General features: G+C 40.7%; 1 protein-coding gene across 12 annotated transcripts in view; it reads left to right on the forward strand.

Annotated features, from left to right (window-relative positions):
- The window catches only part of RBFOX1 (RNA binding fox-1 homolog 1), a 974,878-nt gene that overhangs the window by 920,214 nt on the left and 35,959 nt on the right, over window positions 1-18,705 (forward strand). For 5 of the 12 annotated variants that reach the window (XM_069733986.1, XM_069733978.1, XM_069733990.1 and 2 more), the window contains one exon: window positions 18,502-18,554. The exons of the other annotated variants lie outside the window; for them this stretch is intronic. In XM_069733986.1, coding sequence (XP_069590087.1) covers window positions 18,502-18,554 — 53 coding nt within the window. The remainder of the gene's footprint in view (window positions 1-18,501; window positions 18,555-18,705) is intronic. 12 annotated transcript variants of the gene reach the window in all.

Below are 18,705 nucleotides of genomic sequence, written 5' to 3' on the forward strand. Positions count from 1 at the left end.
CACGTCGGGGCTCGGAAGGGAAGTAGTAATGTTTTGAAATGCAGACTTTGAAGGAATGGTCTGCAGGCATCTCGTTGCGTTTGCAGAGCCCCTGATGTGCCTAAACAGTAGAAACCCCCAAGTGACCCCATTTTGGAAACTAGACCCCCCAAGGAACTTATTTAGGTATGTGGTGAGCACTTTGAACCCCAAAGTGCTTCACAGACGTTTACAACGCAGAGCCGCTAAAATAAAAAATCATTTTTCTTTCCTCAAAAATTATGTTTTAGCAAGCAATTTTTTATTTTCACAAGGGTAACAGGAGAAATTGGACCCCAATATTTGTTGTCCAGTTTGTCTTGAGTACACTGATACCCTATATGTGGGGGTAAACCACTGTTTGGGCACACGTCGGTGCGCGGAAAGGAAGTAGTGACGTTTTGAAATGCAGACTTTGATGGAATAGTTTGCGGGCGTCACGTTGCGTTTGCAGAGACCCTGATGTGCCTAAACAGTAGAAACCCCCCACAAGTAACCCTATTTTGGAAACTAGACCCCCAAGGGAACTTATCTAGATGTGTGGTGAGCACTTTGAACTCCCAAGTGCTTCACAGAAGTTTTTAACGCAGAGCAGTGAAAATAAAGAATAATTTTTCATTCCCTAACAATCAGGCATTCCACACATGTATTCAAGTTGTCTAGCAGTCGCAAATCATGCAGCTGAGGTGACGAAAACTAAATCTCCAAGCACGACAAAATACTTGGAGAACACCCGAGCGTGCTCAGGGAGACCCGAGCAACGACTGTACTCACTCATCACTAATTACAGCAATAATACACCTGCCTGTAATGTTATTATATAGACGTGCACATTGTCACTGATGCTGAGCAGAATACATGCTATGCAGTGATAAAGAAATAATTAATGCCCAGAAACACATATATTATCTAACAATATTTTTTTCTTCAGTGAGTCAAAACAGCATTTTATGATAGGACTTGTCTATGTTGCTGTAGGTAAAAACTGTCATCTTTAAGAGAAATATCGGTAGAAGGAAGGAAGGCTCAACGAGCATATGTTACAACACAGAGATTAAAACTAAACAGGTTGCAAAATCTCTTCAGAGTGATTTATTTCCTTGTATTGTTCTAGCAAATTACAATCATTGCATTATTACAAGGGACAAGACTTTATGGCCCGAATGGTCTTTGTTTCCTTGTGACAACAATTTGTATTTCTCTCTAATGGCTTACACTATTTCATAGGTTTCTCAGACCTGCTGTGCTTATTAAATTGAAGGGCATGAGAACATACATTCAACATATCAAATGTTTACTGCCATGGAATATACAGTGCATATATTTTGGATTTATTGAATGGATACGTTTTTTTTATTATGAAAATTGGACTTAGATTCGCTGTAGCATTGCTTTGTTTGGAAATATACAGATGAGCCGCTCCACGTAGAGTATATTTTTTTTCTTCCATTTATTACTAGCCATTCTGTCCATTTAGTATTTGGGGCAGTCTGCAAGTAAGGAGTTAATTCAATTTGAAAAGTCATTCCATTCAATTGAAAACTGAAAGGTTTCAACTTGGTTCTCTGTGTTTCTAACTCCCAGCTATTAACATCTCGGTTGGACATTAACTGCATGAGATGCACAGTAATGTGCACCCTGGGTGCTGTTTTGCCGATGTGAGCAAAAATACCCATGTAGGATTTATATGACTTACTGCTTCAGGGTTTTCTAACTCATTTGGGAAGGCCTTGTGCACTTTTCTTTTAAAGGTAAAACTCATCCATCTGATAATTCCCATTTTAAATCTTGAGATAAAGAATTTTCCTTAGATTCATGGGTCAGAGGAGTAAAACCCTTTGGGGTAATCCATTCTTCTTTCTTTCTGACTTGATTGCTGTGCAGTTCGTCTGATTACATGGCAATGCTGACATCTGGGGGACAAGAAGGGTTTGTCACTTACAATTGGCAAGTTTAAGAAGTCACAATCTGATGTGATTGTCATAGCCAGGAAGTTTTGTAAAAACAGTGCCTAATGTAACAATGTACTGTTAAACGAAACCTTGGTTATAATTAACAGTAATGCTGTATCATTAGTGCAGATATCGCCAATGTCTGATGAATATACAAACATGCAGTTAGATGATATACATGCAAAACACGCAGGTCTACGTGACATTCTGTACATGCATTACAAAGTTCTCATCTCTTTTTTAAGAGTATATGATTACACACGTGGTCAAAATTGTTGGTGCTCCTCGTTTAATGACAGAAAGCCCACAATGGTCACAGAAATAACTTGAATCTTACAAAACTAATAATAAATAAAAAATCTATGAAAATGAACAAATGAAAGTCAGACATTGCTTTTCAACCATCCTTCCACAGATTTTTTTAAAAATAAAACTCATGAAATAGGCCGGGACAGAAATGATGGTACTCTTAATGTAATATTTTGTTGCACAACCGTTTGAGGCAATCACTGCAATCAAACGATTCCTGTAACTGTCAATGAGACTTTTGCACTTTTCGACAGGTATTTTGGCCCGCTCCTCAAGAGTAAACTGCTCCAGTTGTCTCGTGTTTGAAGGTTGCCTTTTCCAGACAGCATGTTTCAGCTTTTTCCAAAGATGCTCAATAGGATTTAGGACAGGGCTCATAGAAGGCCAGTTTAGAATAGTCTAATGTTTTCCTCTTAGCCATTCTTGGTTTTTTTTAACTGTGTGTTTTGGGTCATTTTCCTGTTGCAAGACTCATGAACTGCAACTGAGACCAAGCTTTCTGACGCTGGGCAGCACATTTCTCTCTAGAATCCCTTGATAGTCTTGAGATTTCATTGTACAAGACACCCTGTGCCAGATGCAACAAAGCAGCCCCAAAACATAACATAGTCTCCTCCATTTTTCACAGTAGGGACAGTGTTATTTTCTTGATATGATTAATTTTTCCATCTGTGAACATAGAGCTGATGTGCCTTGTCAAGAAATTCCATTTTTGTCTCATCTGTCCATAGGAAATTCTACCAGAAGCTTTGTGGCTTGTCAACATGTAGTTTGGAAAATTCCAGTCTGTTTTTTTATGATTACTTTTCAACAATGGTGTCCTCCTTGGTCATCTCCCTTAAAGTCCACTTTGGCTCATGCAATGACGGATGGTGCGATCTGAAACTGATGTTCCTTGACCTTGAAGTTCACCCTTAATCTGCTAAGAAGTTTATCTGGGCTCTTTTGTTACCAATCGTATTATCCACCTCTTTGATTTGCCATCAATTTTCCTCCTGCTTCCACGTCCAGGGAGGTTGGCTACAGTTCCATGAATATTACATTTCTAAATAATATCTGCATCTGTAGTCACAGGAACATCAAGCTGTTTGGAGATGGTCTTATAACTTTTACCTTTTACATATCTGTCTATAATTTTATTTTTAATCTCCTGAGACAACTCTTTCCATTGCTTCCTCTGGTCCATGTTGAGTGTGATACACACCATGTCACCAAACAGCACAATGATTATCTGTAGCCCTATATACAGGCCCACTCACTTATTCCAAAATTGTAGGCACCGGTGATGCTAGTTAGTGGACACGCCTTGATTTAACATGTTCCTTTTGACGCATTATTTTCAGGGGTACCATCACTTCTGTCCAGGCCTATTTCATGAGTTTTATTTTTTAAATTCTGTGGAAGCATTGTTAAAAAGCAATGTCTGACTTTCATTTGTTCATTGTCATAGATCTTTTATTTATTACTAGATGGTGGCCCGATTCTAACGCATCTGGTATTGTAGAATATGCATGTCCACGTAGTATATTGCCCAGTTACGTAGTATATTGGCCAGCCACGTAGTGTATTGCCCAGTCACGTAGTATATTGCACAGCGACGTAGTGCACAGTGACGTAGTATACAGCACAGAGCCACGTAGTATATTGCCTAGTCACGTAGTATATTGCCCAGCCACGTACTATATTGCCCAGCCACGTACTATATTGCCCAGCCACGAACTATATTGCCCAGTCACGTACTATATTGCCCAGTCACTTAGTATATTGCCCAGCCATGTAGTGTATTGCACAGCGACGAAGTATACAGCACAGAGGCACATAGTATACAGCACAGAGCCACGTAGTATATTGCCCAGTCACGTAGTATACAGCACAGAGACGTAATATATTGCCCAACCACATAGTATATTGCCCAGCCATGTAGTATATTGCCCAGCCACGTAGTATATTGCCCAGTTACGTAATATATTGCCCATTTACGTAGTATATTGCCAAGCCATGTAGTATACAGCACAGAGCCATGTAGTATATTGCACAGTGACGTAGTATATTGGCCAGCCACGTAGTATATTGTCCAGCCACGTAGTATACAGCACAGAGCCACGTAGTATATTGCACAGCGACGTAGTATACAGCACAGAGCCACGTAGTATATTGCACAGCGAGGTAGTATATTGTCCAGCCACGCAGTATACAGCACAGAGCCATGTAGTATATTGCACAGCGACGTAGTATACAGCACAGAGCCACGTAGTATATTGCACAGCGAGGTAGTATATTGTCCAGCCACGTATTATACAGCACATAGCCATGTAGTATATTGCACAGCGACGTAGTATATTGCCCAGCCTTGTAGTATACAGCACAGAGCCACATAGTATATTGCCCAGTGACGTATATTACCAAGCTGCGTATGTCACAGGTTAAAAAAATTTAAAAAATAAACATACTCACCTAACAATCCGAGGGCCCCTTGTAGTTTAACATACTCACTATTCTGGTCACTGCTCCTCAGCGTCCCGTCTCTCCGCCTCCTGGGATCCAATGGCGCTGTGTGCAGATGGGCGCACGGCTGCAACCATCTTGCGTTTCCAGGATGCTTTTGCAAAATTACCCATATGACTTAGTGGTCTCGCGAGACTGCTAGGTCTTCTGGGTAATTTTGCAAAGCATCGCTGGGAAAGGAAGATGGCGGCAGGCGCGAGCGCCTCAGCGAACAACAGAGGGTGAGTATAGCAGGTTTTTTGTTTTTTTTTACTATTTTTAACATGACTTTTTTTTACTATTGATGCCGCGGCATAACGCGGTCCATTACCGCCAGCATTAACCCTGTGTTAGCGGTGACCGGAGAGGAGTATGGAGCGGGAGCCGGGGACACTGACTGCGGGGAGTAAGCAGCGGAGCGCCGGGGACACTGACTGCGGGGAGCAGAGTGCCGGGGACACTGACTGCGGGGAGCGGGGAGTATGGAGCGGCTGCCGGCCACTGACTGCGGGGAGTATGGAGCGGCCATTTTCCTCCGGACTGTGCCCTTCGCTGATTGGTCATGGCTGTTTTGCGGCGACCATTCAGCGACTTGGATTTCCATGATAGACAAAGGCCACGACCAATGAATATCCGTGACAGACAGAAGGACAGACAGATGGAAGTACCCCTTAGACAATCATGTATATAGATTACTTTTATCAGATTCAAGTTATATCTGTGATCATAGTGGATTTTTCTATCATTAAACGAGGGGTACCAACAATTTTGACTACGTGTGTATGTATGCTATTTGTATTTAAAGTAAAAATGTGATTTTTCCAAAATATTAATGGTAAAAAGGAAGAAATATTTTTCTCCATATGTGGATCAATATTATAGGATATGTGCTCGTATTTGCACAATGCTCACTTGATACGGTTGTGCTGGGCAGGCATAACACTGGAAAAAGCCAAGACAAATCCACCTTAGGGCTTCTGCACCAACCACTGGATCCATGGAACTAAAAGCAATTACCAGAGAGGAAAATGGAAGTTTGGTATCATCTAGGCACTTCAGTGGATGTATATGACTAGAGTTGGGTAGGGGAAAACATTTTATTGGACTATGCATTTCCGAGACGGTCCATCTCCTTCATCAGGTACAATGTAGATAGTCTGTCTTCCTCATCAGGTATAAGGAAGACAGTCCATGTCCTTCATCAGGCAATATTGGAGACAGTCAGTCTCCTTTTCTCCTTTATCCGGTATAATTTATTGTACCTGATGAAGGAGACAGACCCTCTCCAAACGCATAGTCCAATAAAACATTTTCCTTACCCAACTCTGGTCATCTACATCTACAGTAGGGCCCAGAAGACAGTGCACTTCACTTTTCCTCTCTGGCAAAAAAAAACAATGGTGATCTAAAGCAGTTATTTCTATCAGAACTAATTTAGTCCTCATTAGACCAGGTTCTCACTATGTTTTGAATGTGTGTGTACCTAAAGTAAACTCTATTAAAACCTATTTGAAAAAGTGCAGAAACCTTTACCACAATTTTTTTTTTATCAATCAATCAAATTTTTATGGCAAATTTGAAATGTAAGCATAAATAGACATACTGTATATTGCACATAGTTTTGCAGGAAAATAATAAGAGCAATCAGCTACATTTTTGGACTGAGACTGCACTGTGTAATGAAGACCATAAGTAGAAATAGATAACAGCTATGGACATAGGAAAAAGTTGATTGCTTAAACCTGGTAAGAAAGGATATATTGTGGAGATACAATACTATATAATTATGCCATATTTATGGTTATGTAGAGCTCTAAGTATTTGATTTTGCAGTATTTATGGATCTTTTACTGGATAATATATTTATTTGCGGGGTGTACGTCTGTAGAGGTAGATCTGTCCGCTAAGTCACTGCCCAAATTTACACATAACATTTAGAGATGATCAAAACTTTCAAAATTCAAATTTGACAGGTACAGCAATATTTTCCCCCCCAAAAAAATTATTTGTAGTGAATTTATTTGTGGCACATTTGAAGTAGTCCAATTGCCTTAGAAAGTTGTGTAGAACATTTTGGGAAGGCAAGTGTTAGGGTTGGCGGAACGCACCGAGTATAAATATATATATATGTATATACAGTATATATATATATATATATATATATATATATTGAGTAGTAGGTGCGTTCCCAACCATGCACCATGCAGGAGAGAACCTGCTGCTAGTAAAAGACAGTACTATATGGTGGTATAAGCAAACTCTGTTACTTCACAGATTCGCTTGAGAAAGAAAACGCTGTGCCCTGTTAACCTCACAGAGGAACACCTACTTAATAGAGCCGACAGTGATCATGCAGTCAGCATAGCACACACAAAACTCCTCATCGGAGGTGCCGGTATTCTAGGTGCTTATTTCAGCCAAACCCTGAATCCACATACACAAACTCCTCACCGGAGGTGTCGGTAATCTAGGGGCTTATTTCAGCCTAACCCTTACCACATGCAAGCATGAACACACTGGCGCTGAGCTCATAACTTAGGTTAATACTAGCGCATTGCCGTGTGACCATGCAAACCTTTTAAAGCTGCAGCAACTTCAGGACCTTCCTAGAGGACCAATGGGAGCTGCTGCAGTACCTGAGCATGTGACCCCTGACCTCCAATGAGAGGTCTTACCCTGGGCATGCTCAGAAGGGGAAAAATAGGACTTAGTCCCAGAGACGTCTGTCCGCCGCTGACCAGTACTTGCTACAATGGTTGAGCCTGGAAAGGCAGCAGTAATCATCCGCACCATATCAGGCTGAGCCAGATGCTGGGACCGACATATGTTTGATAAACAATGCTGCCAGCGCCCGTACAGAAGGTAGCCGTGGAAGAGACACCAAGTGTGGTGCAGCTACGAGACTTGGGTAAGCCCACCACAAAATCGATCCCGACCATCTCCCAAGGCCTGTCCGCCACCGGCAGGGGGTAAAGCAACCCAGCTGGCCATTGACAAGCAGACTTGTTCTTGGCGCAGGAGACACACGATCGGGCCATATGCGGCCACCAGTATGTCCTCGCCAGTAGCTCAGATGTCCTTTTAGACCTGAAATGTCCACCCACCCTGGATGAGTGAGCCCAAGAGAGAACCTCTGGATGCAGACTGGATATATACTCAATATATATATATTGAGTAGTAGGTGCGTTCGCAAACCTGGGTCCACTGTGAAGGAGAGAACCTGCTGCTAGTAAAAGACAGTACTATATGGTGGTATAAGCGAACTCTGTTACTTCACAGACTCGCTTGAGAAAGAGAACACTGTGCCCTGTTAACCTCACAGAGGAACAGCTACCTAATAGAGCCAACAGTGGTCATGCAGTCAGCACAGCACACACAAAACTCCTCACCGGAGGTGCCGGTATTCTAGGGGCTTATTTCAGCTGAACCCTGATTACATGCAAGTATGACCACACTAGCGCTGAGCTCATAACTTAGGTTAATACTAGCGCAAGGCTGTTCAGCCATGCAAACGTTTTATAGCGGCAGCAATGTCAGGACCTTCCTAGAGGACCAATGGGAGCTGCTACAGTACCTGAGCAACTTCAGGACCTTCCTAGAGGACCAATGGGTGCTGCTGCAGTACCTGAGCATGTGACCCCGACCTCCAATAAGAGGTCTTACCCTGGGCATGCTCAGAAAGGGAAAAACAGGACTTAGTCCCAGAGACGTCTGCTCGCCTGGAAAGGCAGCAGTAATTTTCCGCACAGTATCAGGCTGAGCCAGACGCTGGGACCGACGTCTCTGCAGAGCAGGCTCCACTGTGGCTGGAGAATAATGGCAGACCACAGTGGAGATGGTTTCGAGATTGCCCCTGTGCCGAGGTGGGAACTTGACCCCTAACAGCGAGAGAGAAAGATTTTAAAATAAGTACAGCAAAATGGAAACCGGACACTGGCACTGATGCTGGCTCCTGCTCTTTCTCTCCCTATTAATTGCAACTAGGTGTTATTCAACACTAGTGCAGAAGTACAACCCCAATTTTGGCATTTTTCTGTCTTCATGTTAAATAGGCTGTGCTTTCTGACCTTCCGTTCTCTTATGGTACAAGCATTAAATGCAGCTACTTGGCTGGTTTCCTTTTTTTTATACTGGCTGTGCTGGTATTTTCTGTATTGCAGTGTGTTAGGAGTCGAGTTCCCGCCTCTGCACAGGGGGAATCTTGGGCCATCTCCGCTGCGGTCTTCCATTCTTCTTCTGCTGCAGTGGAGCCTGCTCAGCGGAGACGTCGGTCTCAGCGTCTTGCTCAGTCTCACTCTGTGCAAAGGGTTACTGCTGCTTTTCCAGCCTCTGCCATTGAAGCCAGTGTGGGGCAGCGCAAGCAGACGCTTTTGGGACTAAGTCCTGCTTTTCCCCTTCTGAGCATGCCCAGGGCAAGATCTCTCATTGGAGATTGAGGGTCACATGCTCAGATACTGCAGCAATTCCCATAGGTCCTCCAGGAAGGTCCTGAAGGTGCTCAACTTCTGTGGCTGCCTCCCATTGGTCCTTCTGGGAAGGTCCTGTACATGCTGCAGCTATAAAAGGTTCGCATGACCACACGGCCATGCGCTAGAGTACACTTGTAAACGTGTGTGTGTTGATGTGTGAAAGTTGTTCATTAATTATCCTCTCCCTTGTGTATGACTGCTCACGTAAGGTGGATGATTGCTATCAGCGCCTGACTTAGCCATCAGCACGTTATACACAATACAGCATCAGATTGCTGTGACCGCCAATGCGGCGCCGTGCGCTTTCACAGCGCTTTCCTTACCCAAGCCTGGGTGGTTAGTGGCGTCCGCCAGAGCGGCACCGCATGCACTCCGTGCATTTAAATTATTATTTTGGTTACGCCTATACCCCAGTTGCGGTGTCGAGCGCAAGAGGTCTAGTTGTAATCTAATCCCGAGTCTAGGGGTAGAGATCTGTGACTCCTTGCTTGCACTCTTTGTCCTGTGATGCAACAGGGTTCGCTTTCTTCATACTGGGTGAAGTTAACCCGTGTGTGAATCCATATTGCACCGCCATATAATCGGTCATTACTTAACAGCAGGTTCCATCTCTGCACGGTGGACCCCGGGCTGTGAACGCACCTTACTCTATCTTTCTAATTATTTGTTGCGTTCCGCTAGCCCTAACACAGAGCATCATGGCTTGGTTGCCTGGCCATTCTGGTCATTGTTTGCCTACTCTGTGACTCTTCAACAGTGTGTGAAATAGCGCTAAGTATTTTTGTCTGATCAGTCCACATGAATCGAATCACAAACTGTAAGGATTAATGAATTTCAAAAAATTAAAGTCAAATTTGATTCTCCGCGGAGCAATCTAATCATCTCTAATAGAGATGAGCGAATTTGCTCGGGTTCCCTCTAATTCGGCAAGCTATAGCGCATCGCTCATCTCTAATCTCTAACATTGCCTGCGCTACTAAATGCCCTCAAATGGCAAACACATGGCATAAAAACTGCTTAATATGGTACCCTCAGTGGAAATCACTAAATCTATACACTCCAGTTGTAAAAGTAAGACCTCTTGATATTGCTCTATTTCAGGGAACACTAATTCTGTTTTCTTACCGCTCAAAGATTCCATAGAATCCTGAATAGAAATAAACAGCAACCACATGCTAAATCCAGAAGATATGTCCAAACTAATATATCTAAAGACATACATGATGAGAAAGAGACCCTTTTACTGATATATTAATGATAAGACATAAAGCAGTTTACAGGTTAATTATCACGCACATATAGGTTTATGGACATTTTGGGATAGTGATATTTCCTTCTGGAAGAACTTTTGCACTAATTTGTCTGAATGATATATGTGTTTGCATGTAGGCAATATTTTCTAAGATGTCTCATTGTCCTACTACATGTCCAGTGTCGTACATCGCATTGATCATGATTTTGTAAATGTTCTTAAAAATACAAAGTGTATTCAACTCACCTGCAATCCTATTCCTGTAAAATTGTAAACTGTAATTGATCTAAGACATTATGTTTATCGCTGTTTAGCACTCTGGACTATTCCAATTATCCCAGCATATTACTTTTGCGTTTGCATGTTTGTGACTGTTAATGAGCATGCCTTAACCAATTTAGTGGCTGTATATACATTTATAGATTTGCCTGGATTGCTTTTGCAAGCATTTGATGTCTGTGTGGCTGTCACCTTTTTTTTCTGCACAAAATCCAGCATCTCTAAGGTTTGGTCTCATTGGATGTTCAGTTTTTAAAAGTCATTATTCCTGATTTAATTTCCTGCCTTTAAAAAATTAGTGCATCATGGAGAGATAGCACATACATTTCATGTTTTGGAAAAGAAAATGGAATAGAATACATATTTTGGAATAGAAAATGAATGAATGATATGACTAATCATATATATATATATATATATATATGTATATATATATATATATGGTATATATATCTATATATGTCTATAAATATCTATATATAAATCAGTCATATCATTAAACCACATACCTGCCTAATATTGCTAAAGTCACACTTACGCTGTCAAAACAGCTGTGATTTGTTACATGTCAAAGAATGAACTCTGCAAGACCTCTATAATAATAATAATAATTTTTATTTATATAGCGCCAACATATTCCCTCTGAAGGTATCCCGTGGTTCCTGGCACCAATATGTCCAACTCCCAAAAGCTGCACTAGTCAGCAGATTGAATCAGACAGCTCCACACATCCCTTAGTGGCTGTACTTGGTACTGCAGCTGTTTGTATTTTCATCCTATTTAAGTAAATTACTAGACACAACCTTTACAAAATATAGAGACCTACTAAACATTTCAGGGAACGTGGACATTTTAATTAACTAATCTGTGATGGTGCTTATATTTGGACCTAGGCGATCTGATATTAATGATCTGGTATAGATCATCAATAGTCCCATCTTTCATATTCATGGCATATCTACACCAATGTATTAAAAATGTATATTCCATCATTGAAATCCACAGTTATCTCTATAATGGCGTTCTTTTGCACCTCTGTCAAGTAAAGAGAAGTAATTGAACATGTGAGGCTCCATCCATTCATTTCCATGGCAGCTCTGAAAATTGCACAGTAAGTGTAGCTGCTATTGCAAAACAACACTATTGATTCAGCCCACAAGACATTGCTAACAACCAGTTGTAGTAATGATTTAAAGAAAAGTGTATTTTCGTCATCCGTCAAAAAATTCTGTAATAATCCATAATTTCAATGTGCTATTGTCCATGATGTGCAGAGAGATAAGGATGTCCTCCTCTCTGTTCCTCTAATTCCAGAAATAGATGTTAATCTCCATAGGTTTGTAACAACTCCACACCTTCAGCCCGACATGTTCTCATAAGAGTGGTAACCAATGTTCAGTAAAAGGTGTAAAACACAGACATAGTACATGAAAATCTTCAAAAAGTCCTAAGATTTTGCAATTTACTTTCACATATATATGTTGAAACGACATAATGCCATGCACAAAATACCACTTGGCTGCTAGCTCAATTGACATCTTGCCAGAGATGGGTTCTTCAAGAGTATCAGCATTTCTGTGGGTTGGACCAGATTTGTTAGCGTTTGTCCCATACATGCATCAATTATCTTTGGGCATTCACATACAGTTGCCCATTTTACCTTCTTCCAAACACATACATTTCAAGAATCCTTTATTCACCCCGTGCCTACTATATCACAACTTCCATTTATAAGTACCATTGAATCTACAATGAGGATCTACAATAGGATACTGTACATGTCATTGGTCAGTGGTTTTAACCTTTTGACTGTTTGGTATATACACTGACTATATAGAGATATATTGGCATATTTGTATAATTACACATAAGGTCAGGAAACACACAAAATCCTGTTAGGGAAATATGCTGCATGGGCTGCTATACGCACATACCACAACCCTGTACATCCAATACTTTATGGTAGCTCGTAGAAGCTTTCTGATGGATTCTACATGATGTTTAACAGAGCTACTCTCCCCCACAACATTACTTTTAGAAGTGATACAGCACCTCACTGAGTCACTGTACAGTGGCTTCAAGAGTGCTTACAGATCTGCAACATATATCCGAAGGGACTCAATGTACTGCATAGATTCACATGGCATTACTGTGTGCATATGTCTTTATTATAACCATTAGAATACTTAAAAAGTCATTTCTAAAGACTAACCTGGAGTCAGAATGCCAAGTTAATCTGTCATTGCTTTTCTTGGTAGAGGTGCCTTTTGGGTGACCTTCGAAAGCTATGTGACAATCCTTCCATACAGAAAACACATATCTTACCCAGATTGGCATAGCTAGTGGAAACAGAAATGGATTCCTTTTTCTCCTTTAGATTTGTCAACTAACGTAGATTATCTTGCTGAAGGGTCAAAATTAGTGAGTTTGATGAAAGTCTCCGGGCTTTCTACATTATGTTACTGTAGACCTCTGATTCCTGACAGTATAAGGTGAGAATGCTATCAAGATTCGTCAGTATTGCCGGTGAGAGTGGGCGGTGTTTTGACCACTGGTATGCAATTTGTACTTTTCTGGCCTAGATGTGCCTTGCTTCTTCCAATACTAATGAATTAAGAGAAGCTCAGCACAACTACTTGGCATGTGGCCATATCTATGCAAATAGCATATTTGAAGTTACATGACCAGCCACTCTCAAAGGCAATACTGGAGAAACCTGACAGTCTGTGCACCTTTAAAATTACAGGTCAAAACTAAGAGAATGAATACATCTTAGTAATGTCCTTAGAAAAAAAAACATCATGAGAACCATTTTTTAGTTAAGGATCAAAATTTGACTGCAAACTGTCTACAAACACGAAACCTAAGCTTTAGCTGTGAGACTAACGAATGTTAAGTGGCACAACGCGTTTGATGACGAACTCATCACAAGTGTTCCTAATGATGATTTTTTTAAGCTGTCATTAATACTATTCTAATTTAAAATCCCCAAACACATTCTTTATCTCACATATATACACAAACATGTAGGATGTAGATAGTGTTATTGATGATTTGAGTCCAATTATCTCTCCATGACAGCACTGTACATGACCGGAATCGGAAAATATGTTGCCACCAGAGTCTCTCAGGAATTGATACTAAGTTTATGGCTTATAACTTAAAATTATTATATTTCGGCATAGAAGATAAAAAAATAAGTATATGTACAGTGGGGCAAAAAAGTATTTAGTCAGTCAGCAATAGTGCAAGTTCCACCACTTAAAAAGATGAGAGGCGTCTGTAATTTACATCATAGGTAGACCTCAACTATGGGAGACAAACTGAGAAAAAAAAATCCAGAAAATCACATTGTCTGTTTTTTTAACATTTTATTTGCATATTTTGGTGGAAAATAAGTATTTGGTCAGAAACAAACAATCAAGATTTCTGGCTCTCACAGACCTGTAACTTCTTCTTTAAGAGTCTCCTCTTTCCTCCACTCATTACCTGTAGTAATGGCACCTTTTTAAACTTGTTATTAGTATAAAAAGACACCTGTGCACACCCTCAAACAGTCTGACTCTTAACTCCACTATGGTGAAGACCAAAGAGCTGTCAAAGGACACCAGAAACAAAATTGTAGCCCTGCACCAGGCTGGGAAGACTGAATCTGCAATAGCCAACCAGCTTGGAGTGAAGAAATCAACAGTGGGAGCAATAATTAGAAAATGGAAGACATACAAGACAACTGATAATCTCCCTCGATCTGGGGCTCCACGCAAAATCCCACCCTGTGGGGTCAGAAGGATCACAAGAACGGTGAGCAAAAATCCCAGAACCACGCAGGGGGACCTAGTGAATGAACTGCAGAGAGCTGGGACCAATGTAAGAAGGCCTACCATAAGTAACACACTACGCCACCATGGACTCAGATCCTGCAGTGCCAGACGTGTCCCACTGCTTAAGCCAGTACATGTCCGGGCCCGTCTGAAGTTTGCTAGAGAGCATTTGGATGATCCAGAGGAGTTTTGGGAGAATGTCCTATGGTCTGATGAAACCAAACTGGAACTGTTTGGTAGAAACACAACTTGTCGTGTTTGGAGGAAAAAGAATACTGAGTTGCATCCATCAAACACCATACCTACTGTAAAGCATGGTGGTGGAAACATCATGCTTTGGGGCTGTTTCTCTGCAAAGGGGCCAGGACGACTGATCTGGGTACATGAAAGAATGAATGGGGCCATGTATCGTGAGATTTTGAGTGCAAACCTCCTTCCATCAGCAAGGGCATTGAAGATGAAATGTGGCTGGGTCTTTCAACATGACAATAATCCAAAGCACACCACCAGGGCAACGAAGGAGTGGCTTCGTAAGAAGCATTTCAAGGTCCTGGAGTGGCCTAGCCAGTCTCCAGATCTCAACCCTATAGAAAACCTTTGGAGGGAGTTGAAAGTCCGTGTTGCCAAGCGAAAAGCCAAAAACATCACTGCTCTAGAGGAGATCTGCATGGAGGAATGGGCCAACATACCAACAACAGTGTGCGGCAACCTTGTGAAGACTTACAGAAAACGTTTGACCTCTGTCATTGCCAACAAAGGATATATTACAAAGTATTGAGATGAAATTTTGTTTCTGACCAAATACTTATTTTCCACCATAATATGCAAATAAAATGTTAAAAAAACAGACAATGTGATTTTCTGGATTTTTTTTCTCAGTTTGTCTCCCATAGTTGAGGTCTACCTATGATGTAAATTACAGACGCCTCTCATCTTTTTAAGTGGTGGAACTTGCACTATTGATGACTGACTAAATACTTTTTTGCCCCACTGTATATATATACTAGTCTTAGCATGCAATATAGGAGAGCCACCTAAAAATCAGTCGTAAAATGATGTAATCAAGTAGCCAAGAACAGGATTGTCAGGGAGCATTTTGAAAGTCCACTGATTGCCCTTCTAGATGCCGTAGACTAACATTTATGGCAACCATTATTCTGTAAGTAGAAAGCAGGATATAGACTGTGACTGAGGCAGAAGAGATGACATAAAATACGTTCAGGCTATGTACATTTTGTGTTCAGAGATGTTTTAGCATTGGCTGTAATCCATTTCTGATTTATGGCTCCTAAAACATCTACTGTTCCACTCCTTGCCCAGTGAGCCCACTATACTTTTTTTCTGCTCCCTGTGGGGAGAAAAAATGAATTAGAAATAAAATGAGAAGTAAGGATTTTCTATTTTCCACCATTGCAATATTATTCGGTTAGGACATGAGTTCCCTTTAGACCCTATCAATCTCTATCTAACATATCCAAATATATATTTATTCACTGAACTAAAAGTTAGAATCTACTTAAAATTCACCAAAACTGTATTTTAGGTGTTGTTTTAGTTTAACAATATATTCTGCATTATATTTAATTTTATGAATGTATATTCTTATTCGGTGCAATACATATAATTCAGGTCATATAAATACTCACTAACCGTTAAATTCAAAATGTATGTCTTGAATTTACAAATTATTCATGTAAATCCCAAATCATTTGGCTATAATAGCAATGGTTATTTTCATTCTTTGAGGCCAAAAATATGACGTAATGACAGAAGGTTTAGAACCTAAATGTACTGTTACAAAGATAAGATTGGCAATAAGAGACAGAGAAATTACAGTTTTAAGACATTTCAAATCTCAGTGTTCTCTGCCCATTGTTCAATAACAATTTTGCTTTGAAATTAAGTCCTGAATTATCTGAGACAGTCTGATTGCTTGGGAAAAGCTTCATGACAACCCCATTGGAAAGATTATCATATTTTGGCATTTTCTTTCCCTGGGAAACAGACATGACTTTGAATAGGCTAACTAATAGTAAAAATTAAAAAAAAATCTTACAAGTTATCCTACCATATCTCGCAGGCTCACTTCTTCAAGCTGACCCCGGAAAAAAGTATTATATGAAACCAATCAAATAATTGGTAGACCATGAACTTTAGAGATGGTCTAAATCTGTGGAAACCTTTCCTTGTTAGCATTTATTAGCTCTCCAATCCAACTGTTAGAGGAAGATCCTAAAGGTACCTTCATACTCAGCAACTTTACAATGAGAACGATAACGATCTGTGACGTTGCAGCGTCCTGGATAGCGATCTTGTTGTGTTTGACACGCAGCAGCGATCAGGATCCCGCTGTGATATCGCTGGTCGGAGCTAGAAGTCCCGAACTTTATTTGGTCGCCAGGTCGGCGTGTATCGTCATGTTTGACATCAAAAGCAACGACGCCAGCAATGTTTTACATGGAGCTAACAACCAGCGAGAACGATAAGTGAGTCGCCGTTACGTCACTGGATCGCTCCTGCATCGTTCTGGAGCTGCTGTGTTTGACGTCTCTACAGCGACTTAAACAGCGACACTGCAGCGATCGGCTCGTTGTCTATATTGCTGAGTGTGACGGTACCTTAAGTGGGGATCTCTAAGGCATATGGAGAGTTGTTATCTTAGTGAGAGCACAAAAACTTAAAAACTCATTCTGGTCAAAACTGATACCTTTAACTACGCATAGTGGAGGGACCAAGGGTGATATGCATAACATATCATTTTTGTGGGCATCTTTAATTCACAGTGTCAAGCCCCCCCCCCCCCCCCAAGCTTTCTACTAGGCAAATTACGCTGTATTTATTTTGCCTAAAGTGTTCTTTTCATTCTATGAATGCCTCTCAGAAACCTGTTTAATAAATTTGTCGTTCATCCTATATGACCATGGTACATCTCACTTATGGCTTATGCAGACGACTGTATTATTGGTCCAAGAACGATCTGTCAAAACATCACATTGCGCTCAGACCAATGATATTATATCCAGCCATGTACATGTCTGATTTTTCCTTCTGGCAGGGTCTGTTCGAAGAAAAAAAAATGGCTATATGCCCGAGTTTGATTGAATATTCCGATCACACTTGGCCATAAAAGTCAATAAGTCCTTAGAAACAGTCAGACCTCAGTCATAAGACATCTGAGTGTAGTCCGATTTCCACAGACTCATAGAATGGAGAAGATGGAGACATTTTTTATTCATCTTCTAATCATCTGAAATAATGGAAACATCGTATGATTACACCGTGATCCAACTCTGATCAGAGTGTAATTAGCATAGTTGGTCCAATTTTCTCAGATCACAAAAAGTATGCTGGCCTGTACCTAGCCTAATTGATACTCGTTCACATAGGAGCCAAATAAATGAATGCAATTTTAGTGAACACACCGTATGATTGTTCATGCGCTATCACTGTAGAAGATTGTGATTTTATTGCACCTTCTCTTGTTGGCTGGTACTTAGTGCAGGTGGAAAGTATATCTTTCATGTGGTTACTAGATCTGAACAGTAACTCGGGCTCTATAGGACACAGTGTTCACATCAGTCATATCACATGACACCTTCTATAAATCACAACCAGAAACATAGGCTTTGGATTTACACTTACAAAAACATATTTCTTAGTTTGAACAATCTGTAGCCTTGAAGCACTTTGTGATAGAATTGTCCATCATTCATATTCAACTTCATAATACCCTGTAACCATTCTTCATGACAACACTTATGAATTCTCTAGATCTAAAATCTGTCAACATGTGTTCCTTCCACATTCATTAAAATTAAATTCCTTCCCAATGTCCCATCTATACATATCAAGTCAACTGGCAGCTACTACATTTTCTAGTCAGCAAGCAGTATTGTGAATTTTATCTTCTTTTACAGAAATCAATTCGTCTTCGTTGCAGCAGATGAAATTTCTTGTAACTCCTCTTCAGGTAACAACCATTGATACTTCTTGATGCATCCGTCCAGGTCTCAATATCCTTTTTACACAAACTGCAGTTAATCACTCTAGAATGCTCTGTTTGAAGCAGGCTATCAATCTCGGTTTCACCAATGTACCAGTAGCCTGTGGGCTCTGTTCTA

Source organism: Ranitomeya imitator, chromosome 7 (genome assembly GCF_032444005.1).
Source record: "Ranitomeya imitator isolate aRanImi1 chromosome 7, aRanImi1.pri, whole genome shotgun sequence".
In the NCBI taxonomy this organism is placed as follows: Eukaryota; Metazoa; Chordata; class Amphibia; order Anura; family Dendrobatidae; genus Ranitomeya; species Ranitomeya imitator.